This window comes from Gobius niger, assembly GCF_951799975.1.
Source record: "Gobius niger genome assembly, chromosome: 2".
In the NCBI taxonomy this organism is placed as follows: domain Eukaryota; kingdom Metazoa; phylum Chordata; class Actinopteri; order Gobiiformes; family Gobiidae; genus Gobius; species Gobius niger.
In genome coordinates, this window is record NC_136853.1 from 30,114,892 (window position 1) to 30,125,537 (window position 10,646).

Here is a 10,646-nt window from a genome sequence, read left to right on the forward strand (position 1 = left end):
AGAAAAACTAAAACAGTTCAGGGTTATTTACTGGAGGATATTAATAAATATAAAAAATATTATCATTTAATTCATCTTTAAACACCTGCTCAACTTCTCATTACAAAAAAAAAAAGTTGATTTTCAATTAAATAACCAGGTGGTTAATTCAAATCCAAAAAAGATAAGTCAAAAGCATGTTGACATCTGGAGTAGCAAACCACTAACCACCTTTCGGATTACTACACACTGAATCAGAACAATCAAAAACATCACATATCAAAATGTACAAAAATTTAAAAATAAATGGTCCACAATACAGAAATAAATGCAAATGGCATGATCATTGTAATGTTTCACACAGGACAGAGGCAAAAAGACTGACAATTGTGTATAGTGCAAACCAGTCCTTTTCATCCATGACAAACATAATTTTAATGCGCAACATTAATAAGTACACACACAATCATGTAATTTATGGTTGCATGTGAAGGATACTGAAGGATACAAAAAAAAACCACCACAAATATCCATCTTTGTACAAGCTGAGCAAACACATGCTATAATTTCTCTAATTACAGCTCAAATATACCGTAAACTTTGTGCATAAAAGACTTCAAATAAAAAAACAGAGCATGTCTACCGTGTCCTTTGGAATTTTATACCCTTTACAAGTGAGTGAAGACCACCCCCATGCCCTGCAGGTGCTGTGCTTGCCTCATGTTTATCCACATACTTTCTGTAGTGATGTCTCTGAAAGCATCCTGCACTTGACATGTACAGCTTTACAACACCATTCAGTGAAGGCGTTTGTACATGTAATAAGCCACATGCATTTGCTCATTATAACCATAAAGGCATCCAAGGTTGCAGTAACAATCATCCCTAAGTGAGGTTTATATATCAAGAATTAAGTGAGTGGATTAAGGTGTAAAGAGAGTTTTGTTTTACAAGTGCACATCGGACGGATGAATTGAAGTGGTGCAGATTTAAACAGTGACCCAGCTGGGTCTCAGTTGTCCTCCTGAATATTGCACTCGAGGAACAGGTTCATTCTCTTCACTTTCTGAAGCCTCTTCTGTGTCTGTCTCCACTGTCAGCAGACCCTAAGACAGAACCAAAGTTTTAACTAAGTATAATAATCGTATAGCAGTGCCCCTGTAGGAACCGATAACGTAATAACTTTGTTGAGACAATAACATGATAACAATTTACCAGCCGATAATGTAATAATCATTACATTATTGGCCTATATGAAAATCATTCACAAATGTAATAAATTCAGCCAATAGTGTAATAATACATCTATTTGAATTTATTTTCCAGAACTAACACATTAAACATTGTTTTTGCGCCGTTTTCTCTAAAATGTTAGCTGACCTGTTATTTTGTGGCTTATTCGTCAGCTTTTGTATTTTCATGTTTTTCACAGTTTTATTTTTTCACTTCTAGTAACTTGTTGTATCTCACATGCCTTTCCTACAATGGTAGCCCAGAGTGTAAAGCGGGTTCTTATGATGGAAAGGTTGCCGGTTCAAATCTCTCCTAAGACATGTGCATGATGTTGCAATGTCCTTCCAATAGCTCTTCACTAACATTGCTTAAGTATGAATGTGGGGTGGGTGAAGTGCCTTGCCCAAGGGCACAGCAACGTCACACACGTGTGGGAGCATAGATTGGAACGGCAACCTTTCGGTCACAAAATTACCCTCTTTAATTTCTGGACTATCGTTTAAATAACTAAAAAGTGTTTTTTTTAAGTTTTTTTTTTTTTATGGGCTAGATGCAAGTTTGCTATTTTATACTCACTACTGCCACCTCAGGTCATACGTGTAACTGCACCTTCTATATTAAGCTCGTGCATGACGGCATTTCAACCCGAATAAACACCTTTTTGAGTCACAGTGCAGGATTTTAGAGGCAGTTGTGGTGAATAGATCTGGGCTCATTCTACACATTAGGACATTGCTGGAACATGAAGTTTTAAATTTTAACATTTTAAAAGTCTGTATAGTCCGTTTGAGGCGATTTTTTTTGTAAACAAAAAATTACTCCCGTTCACACATATGAAGTCCAATTATCAACCTTTAATCAGTTGTTAAAGCCATTTGGTTGCCACGATAGTGCCCCGTACACGGTGGGGATTTTTTGGGGGAGTTTCACAAAAAATAAAATAATTTGGCAGAAAATTCCATTTGGTCATTCCAATCAAAGTATAAAACACACCCATGCCATATTTTTCACAGTGTTGCCATGGCGATGACTTGTAAATGTCATGCCATTGTATTTTAATGCCTTTTATATCTTGGCCAAGGGACTACAGATAAAAATAGCCTTCTGGCAAATTCTGGCTTGTTTTTATCCATGTTTGTTCATGTGTCATATGAAAGCACACTGTCCCCTTTCAAATAAACCAATCTAATTAAAAATGACTAGAACTTCACATTTTTATTTTTATTCTAATGGAAAAATGTTGAAATCGCATAATTCAGTGCCTTGAGCTTTTTCTATCTCCTTCCAGGGTCTAAATTATCTAAAGCCTGGTGAAAATGATCTAGAGATTTGGATAACTTTTACAGATTTTAGCAACCCCTACAAAAAAAATAACTCTTTGCGATCGCCATAATATTACATTTCAAAATCCAAAAACTAAGACCCCTGGAAAAAACAACAACATAAAGCCAGTAGCACAAGCAATAATATTGTATTCCAAGACTGAGGGAGACAAAGGGTGCGATAGAGCCCCTTTCTTTGGGCAGGGCAGTCGGTGAGGGTTGATAATCACTTTATTCACGTTGGTTTTTATATTATGGTGTGGTTTGCTGTTTTTATCTGCCTGACTTAAAAACCACATGACTTTACTCCAATCAGAGCAGCCCTGCATACAGGTGCACCTGAGCTTGCGTGTACTTTGGGCACATATATGAACACGGGGAGGACGCACAGAGATTATGTAAAAAAAAAAAAAGTAGAATGGCAGGGGAAGGATGAACCAGACCTGTGCTTCCAAGGTCATGACATCTCATCTGGGCTTTCCCAAACTGTTTAAAGGTGTAGTAATCTTAGTGTACATAAACTTCTGACTTTATAAAAAGTAATTTAAAAATGTGTAGAAAATTATATCTCTCATTCTTCTGGAATTTGACAAAAAGATTTTTTTTTAAATTCTAATTGACTTTAGAAAAATAAAAGTTAATTCTGGTTTCATGTGAGAATAAAAAAGGAAAAAGTGTATTTTTATAAAAACATCTGGTTCTCACTGTATCTAACTTTACCATTTGGCCTCTTTGTCATTTACACCCTACAATAACTTAAACTTGGGCACACACCATAAATGGAAAAAAGTGGTCATTATCTACTAATGGAAAATGTTCTCTTCATGTTTGTAGTAAAATTGTTTGTAGTAAAGTAACATTGATTGTGTGACTCCAAATCCATTTAGTAGTTGAATACCAGCAGAGGCAGCGGTAGTGAGTTCACAGATACTGTGCGTCTTTGGGAGCATAAACTGCCACAGAGTCTGACACATCTGTCAAAGCCTCTATTGTCATACACTCTCCTCACTTTCCATAACATCAGTGTGTGGAAACACATTCTGAATGTCACTTTTATTTGCTGGAAGAATACTTGATTTATGATAAATTGAAGAACCAGGATTGCAGAAGTGAGACTACACTAACCAAAATGAACATGATACCAGAGAACATTTACTGGCACAAATGTTGGGTAGAAATACTAGCTGCAGACCTCAGCTATCGTACCTTTGGAGCGTACTATATTTATTCACTCACAAGTAGCTCGTTCATAATGCAGTTTCTCATTGTGCACCAAATGAACACAGAAAAGAATGATTTAGATAAATATAGGAAAGTATTAACATTTTTCTTTGTGTGTTTAAAACGTCAACAGCTCAAGTCCCATTGTTGCTCAGATGTCCTCTGCCGCGTTATCAAATACAAGCAGCGTCACAATTCTTGCATGATTGCACTGGCTTCATGTTTATTTTGTATTTGATTTTATTGTTTGTGTAAACAGGCCTCAAACTTTGTCCAAACATTATCGGGTTTACTGCAGCACTTAGTCCGGAAAAGGCGCACTATGAAACGTTTTATGCAAAATATTGATATTGGTGCATATTTGACCTTTCAGTGACCCCACCGGCTGTATGGGTGGTGAGCTTTACTCTCGCCAACCAGACCCCGCTTCTTTACAGAAGAGGGTCTGGCAACACTCCATTGCGCGCTTTCAAAGGAAGTGACGCAGCGATACGGAGCCTATCGACCAATGAGAGCAGCTCCATGAACGGGCGTCACGTTGTTGCGCCTTTGTTTTGTAGTTTTTCAACACAAGCAACCACTTCACGTAATGCTCCAGTATGCTTGTATTCTTAAGTTTTTCTGACATAAACGACAGAAGTCATTTACTGAACTCCGTGTGGCAGGAGCGCCATTGTTAATGTCCGAATAACGACAACTTTCTTGTCGCTGTTTCTGTCGTCAAATCCGCTATGTTCTCATTGGCTGCTCTAAGCTTCGATTGTCCCACAGTAGTCCCGCCTCAAGCAGTAGCTTTTCTACGACAGGGTCGCCAGACTAGTCTCCTGTTTATTAATTAATAAACATCGGAGATTAGTCTGGATGCCAGGCTAGGTGATCTTGTCGCCATCGGTGGCTCCTATGATGCCTCAGGATCAATCTTATTTCAGTTTTTTTAGGGTTACCGATAGGTTTTCAGAATGAAATGTATGTAACCATGGTTACGGTTAAATCTGCAGTGAAAACCAATAAAAGAATTGATCCTGGCGCGTCCTACAGGCCATCGGGACAGTAAGTAAAGGCGCTATGCTAACCACCCAAGCATTGGCTGAGTCACTGAAAGGTCAACCACGCATTAATATCAACCTGTTTTTTTTACATAAAAAGTTTCATAGTGCACCCATCTTTTTTTTTTTTTTTTTTTTTTTTATGTATCGTTCATTGCTCTTTTCCATAATATATAAATTGTGCTACATAAAATGTTTTAGAATAACATTTTACAAGTTTGTATTGATGAGCAGTATAACCATTTTGTCCTGCATTTTTCACATCAGAGTCAACGACTAATGCCAATAAAATTAATAAGAAGAAGATTATGAAGAAGAAGAAATATCAGTGCTCACCTGGGTTTCATCTGAGTTGTTACACAACAGAGAATCAGCCGTCTTCGCAGAGCTGTCACATGTGTCGTCCAAAGTCTTCATCGTCTTGAACTTCCTCATCATCAGACTATCCACCACCCAGAACATGATTGCCTGCACAAAGAGCATTGGAGGTTAGATAGAGATAAGACACTCTTTAGGATGCATATGTGAACCTTCAACACCACTCACATTGACAATGAATGGCACAATGAGCATGACCAGCACAAGCTCCAGCTGTGGGTTAGCGATGTAGTCCAAAAGCACCTCTTGCAACTAAAATAGACAAAGTTAAATTAACATGGGGATGAATGAATTAAGTAGGTGAGTGTTCAATACTCATTAATGTACTAAATAGTTCATATCATAAGCAAAATATAAAATGTCGTTCCTTTTCACCAATGTTCAATCATGCATATTATGAAGCTGAACGCTTACTTCAGACCATCCAGGAATGAGCAGCACCAGGCTGACAACTCCTTTTTCCAGCACCATGATGAGCAAGTAAATGCCACATTGACCAAGCCACGCAGCGGCTTGTGGAGGGTCACCTGAGAAAGTTAAGAGGAGTCATGCAACTAAACACGCTCAACAATAATCTTTACAGAAAAAAAAAAAAGCTTCCACTCAAAATACACAGAATGCTTTTAGAGGCATTAGCTGATCTTCGATGCCACCTAGTGGTACTTTGTAATAATGCATTCCCAAATTAAAAAGCTCTGTGGATGGAATTTTACTGGAGCTTGAGTGTGTTTTCTACCTGTTTTATTCGTGGCACCACAATCTGAACCCATGTGCACAACAAACAATTGGCTAAAACTTTATTTTGGTTTGAGTTAGTTACTAAATCTTATTTGATTGTATTTACATTAAAAATGCAGATTGGAGACACACAAGAAGTTACAAACTGTAACTGTACGCAATGTATTTAAAAAATAATTCAAAATTGTCATATATTGCTCTGTAAGATTAATAAAGTGCTGTCTTGCAATAGGCAAGTGGCTGTGTTACAGCTTATTAACTGGCACTGTTAATGTTTTTGTCTTAATAGGGGGCAGGTATTAATGTATATACTGTATATACTATATATAGTTATTTCTTCTTTCTGCTCCTTTCCATTCATGAATATTGTTAATAGAGGGCTATTTTTGCTTTTAAATTACTGAAATGAATAATGGAAAATAACTTCCATGCACAGAGCATATTATCTATTTTATAATTATTTATTTTTACCATATTCGCCAAGAGTAAGCAGTGTCCATTGTTTGTACTCCACAAGTCTGGAAACCAACTTCAAAGCCAACCAGATGACAAGCATCCCAAGCGTAGCATCCAGCAGAAAATTCATCAGGTATCTTGAGAATAAACAGGAAAACAGCATCATTACAGTCACAGAAACCCAGGATTATATCACTTACAGCAGTGGTTCCCAAAGTGGAGGTCCCAAAATGATCACAAGATACTGTTTAAACCAAAGTATTGGTAGTGTATTTAATATATTTCTACATTGAAAACATAGATTAGTCAATTGAGGTCAGAGTAAATGTAAATATTGGAATTGTGTATATTATTGATTGATTTTTTTCATTGCATGGTCATTTTGGGGGTCACGGCCTGGAAAGTTTGCGAACCCCTGACCTGTAGAATGTATGTAACTCACAGGGAACATGGATCATCTTTGGTGAAAGTGGACAGGAACACGTTGGCAAAGTGGATGAAAAGAGAACCAATGGCCTGCTTCGATGTGTCATAAAACCTACATATGGTCAGGTGAGTTGATGAGCTTTTAAAGTATCACAACATGTAACACATTAAACAATTTGTGGAGAGCAAAATAATCTCACCAAATCCTCCAGGGTCGCCTCACTCCAGCTGGCTCTCTGAATCGTTTCACTGCAAGGAACAAAATACAATCAAACTTTATGCACAGAAATACAACTGAAGTAGAGCTGCTCGTTTATAGGAAAAATCATCTTTATTTTCATCAGTCATTATTGAAATCAGGAATATTTGAAGACTTTTTCATCAACTAAATATAAATATATTCTTTCCTTTTTCTTTTTTCTCTCAATTAGATATTTTTTGTCGGGGATTTATGAAATAATAATTTAAGTCTATGTTTAACATGTAGCAAATCGCAAAGGCAGAGCTATTTACGTCTGCAGACAACATATCCTGTATTGAATATCCTGTTTCCATGGGGATTATTTGTACTGTACGTTTATAACCAGCTGCAGTTATATATTCTGAAATGCATTTGATACTTGTATTAGTTAAGCAGTTTGTATTCAGTCCTCTCTCAAATGTTCTTGCACCTGGACATGCTTAAAAATGCACATCTAATCGCAATATGAGGAAAGTCCAACGCTATGCCGCACTTGCCACAAATCTTTAATAAAGTCTCATCACAAACATGACATGCACACACACTCCACTTCCTCATCTTTCAAGCCCAAAGAATGTGACTCAGCGTGTGAAACAGGAATCCAGCCATTAATTTGTTTCGATGTTTTGTTGTTGCGGTAAGAATAAACAATAACTCTTTGAATGTGGGTGAAATGAATCGAACAACAGTCCAAACACTCCAGACTGAGGCCATTTCAAGTGAACAATGAACTTGCTCCTAAAAACGTACTGGGTAAGTCGGTTGAATCCTCGATATGTAACAAGAATGGAGCTCAGTGTAGATAGAAAATAATGGGGTGCTCTTTTCAACTTTTTATCAATAATATCTAAAATGAAGCTCTGCATGTCTGAGTAGATTAACTGTGTATAAATACTGTGTCTCCTCTGTCACAGCCATTAGATTTGCTTATTTGATATGTGCGCAGGCCTTCAGCAGCTGCAGGGAAATTAGGCAACTGTGAGAATGATTTACACGTTGTCTACATGGTCACTTACTAAGCTCCACTGACCTTTGGAACCCCAACGCATAGTAGGCCTATCTTTTACCAATCAACATGATCATATTGCCCACACAATGCTGCTTGATTTTGTGTGTGAGCATAAATGTACAGTCTCATCGAGCACCGTCTCCACAAACATTTACTGGGCCCTTTGAGAGTTTGTGAGAAGATTTCTTGGAGAATCGGCCAAGATACCGTCAAAATTCCCAGTTCTTTTTTGTCTACACATAAAAAAACACCACAGATATCTTGCAGGCCCAGCAGATTCCACGTCATCTGCCTCAGAATCACACGGTGTTTATTTACTTAAGAATAGCCATTGTGCAAAACGCATCCAAAGACCACACAGTCTCCCAATGAGACTTACTTCTCCCTTAAGAATCTGAGGCTTTGGTGGGCATAATGAATGTAATAAATAAATACTAGATCTATAGTGGGCAAAAACAATGATCACAAAGGGTTACTTGCTCCCCTTTCTCAGTAAAAGATCTGTGATTTAAATAAACAGCTGTTTGCCCACCATTCACCAAAACAACCAGTGAAAATAAGGAAGTAAACAATAACAGAGATCCTCACTGTTGGGTTCATCATTGTTTTTCAGCTGGGCTTAGAGAGGTTATCTAAATAGATTAATATGTTTTGTTGGGGGTGTTTTTGTTTGGTTGTTTGTATGTTTGTTTGTTTTAGAATAGCTGGAAAGGGCTTTGTAATGTATTGACATCTATTGAAGCATAGGTCAAAGCATTGGGCAAAACAAAGGTTTAACATATTACTGCCATAGGATTTCCTTTCAGACTTTTGGCAGAAAAATATGCAGAGAAACAGGTACAACACTGTGCCACGTGGACTTTATTATATTTATCGAGTTACTATTGACCAGCAGTTTTTGGGGAGTGACTTCTCTGGAGTAACTGTATTCCAGGACTCTTTCATTTGAGGGTATTTATTATTATCAAATACATTTACTTTCCTAAAATCAAAGGAATACATAGTGGTACTCAATCACACATTTTTTGCTGCGCATTGAGTTGCCTTGTGTGTGAAATGTGTGATATAAATAAACTTGCCTCATCTATTGCATATGAGGAGAGACAAGATCAATGACTTGGGAAAAGATTGGTAATCTCTGCAGCGTTCCCATTGTGCATTTGCAAAGCATGCACTATATTTATACACAATTATAAAGCAATGCATGTTTTTCATCATATACAACACATGTGTGCATAGATATAAAGCAAATCAATGTGAATACTTTACTCTGAGTGGACAAAGCAGACAAGGCAAGTATTCAGTAAATATTCTGTAACTAAATACAATTTCAAAGTCCTCACACACTGTTGACCAGGCAGTGACAGCATATATATATATTTTTTTTAAGTAACAGTAGGCAGCTTCTTGGATTTTCTATATATGATGATTATGATTATTATTATTTTTTGTACATTTCAGTTTACAAAAATTGTAAATATCAATATTGTTTTATGTTTAGTCGCTTTTTCATTATCTGTAAAGTACAGAGTAACGGTAACTTGAGTAAATACTACTCTACAGAACAGTGATACCAATCAATGATGTTTAGGGAATAGGACATGTGGCGTACTCACACATCAGAGTGCTGAAAGCGACGATACCGAGCAGCCCCTGGATCAACACACCAAACTTGTCCGTCAGTGCGCCATTGTCACAGCCGTGAGGACTCGCTTTGTTTATGTCCGTCATGTTTGTCACTTCCAAAGCGTCATCCAAAAACCTTTTCACCAAAAACATTTCCCTGTATCCCGTGTCCATACTGACACGATGAAAACAATGCGACGTCACCGAGACAAAGGAAGAGCTGAGGAAGATTTAACCCAAATAAATAGAGCTCCGCCGGTTCGTCTCCTCTGCCTTGTGACAGGACTAAAGGTCCCCTTAAAACGAAAGCGATATGACTCTCTCAGCTGGTGTTTTAGGGAACGCAAAACATATACTGTCATCCATGTTTATGGGACGAAAAACATCAGTGGAAATTGACCATTGCATATAACTAGTACATCCGGGTTTGACTGTCAAAGTAAAAGAGCCAAATACGTTACGTGCTCCACTGAGATCTTGTAGCGCGCAAACGCGTGTGCAAACGCCTGTGCAAACGCCTGCGCAAACGCCTGCGCAAACGCCTGTGGAGATGTGCCACCCGTAAAAGTCACACACCAATGTTTACTTTGATAGGACTTTCAGATCTGACTTCTACCTCTGCTGCGTGTGCGCTAGGCGGCACCGCCGCGCATGTGTGCGTCAAATAGTTGACGCGCCTTGGCACGTGCAGTGCATTGGTCTAATGAAAATCTTAATGTTCTACGTTTTGCTAAATTGATTTAGTAATGTGTTTTGCGTCATCGTGCATGTTTGAGTAGCCTCGTATCCTCAACAGCGTCAAGTCATGAGCTGGCGCTGCAGCCATTTTTAACTTAGACGTGACAGCTTCATTTGATTTGTTTCTGTCCATTCCAGCGCCCAAATTACCTTTGCTACAATTTCTTTCCGAAAGCAACTATCATTTTAGCTTTCACTTCTTCCTCCTCTTCCTTCTGGATGAGGAAGAATGA

The 10,646-nt window shown here is 37.9% G+C and overlaps 1 protein-coding gene across 1 annotated transcript; it reads right to left on the reverse strand.

Moving 5' to 3' along the window:
• Positions 1-282: 282 nt before the first annotated feature.
• On the reverse strand, positions 283-10,082 carry tmem110l (transmembrane protein 110, like). The gene is made up of 8 exons (XM_079582946.1): positions 9,666-10,082; positions 7,000-7,048; positions 6,816-6,911; positions 6,389-6,510; positions 5,594-5,706; positions 5,348-5,431; positions 5,138-5,269; positions 283-1,085 (listed from the first exon to the last, which is right to left on the reverse strand). The coding sequence occupies exons 1-8, from the start codon at positions 9,847-9,849 to the stop codon at positions 969-971; spliced, it is 897 nt and encodes a 298-aa protein (XP_079439072.1). The 5' UTR covers positions 9,850-10,082; the 3' UTR covers positions 283-968.
• Positions 10,083-10,646: the final 564 nt, after the last annotated feature.

What these genes read in the sequence shown, in the direction of transcription:
- tmem110l (XM_079582946.1), bottom strand. Translation starts at nt 9,849, where the DNA reads ATGGACACGGGATACAGGGAAATGTTTTTGGTGAAAAGGTTTTTGGAT. An exon ending in CGCTTTCAGCACTCTGATGT is followed by an intron (nt 7,049 to 9,665) that starts GTGAGTACGCCA and finishes TGTTCCTTGCAG; the next exon opens with TGAAACGATTCAGAGAGCCA. An exon ending in ACAACTCAGATGAAACCCAG is followed by an intron (nt 1,086 to 5,137) that starts GTGAGCACTGAT and finishes GTTCTGTCTTAG; the next exon opens with GGTCTGCTGACAGTGGAGAC.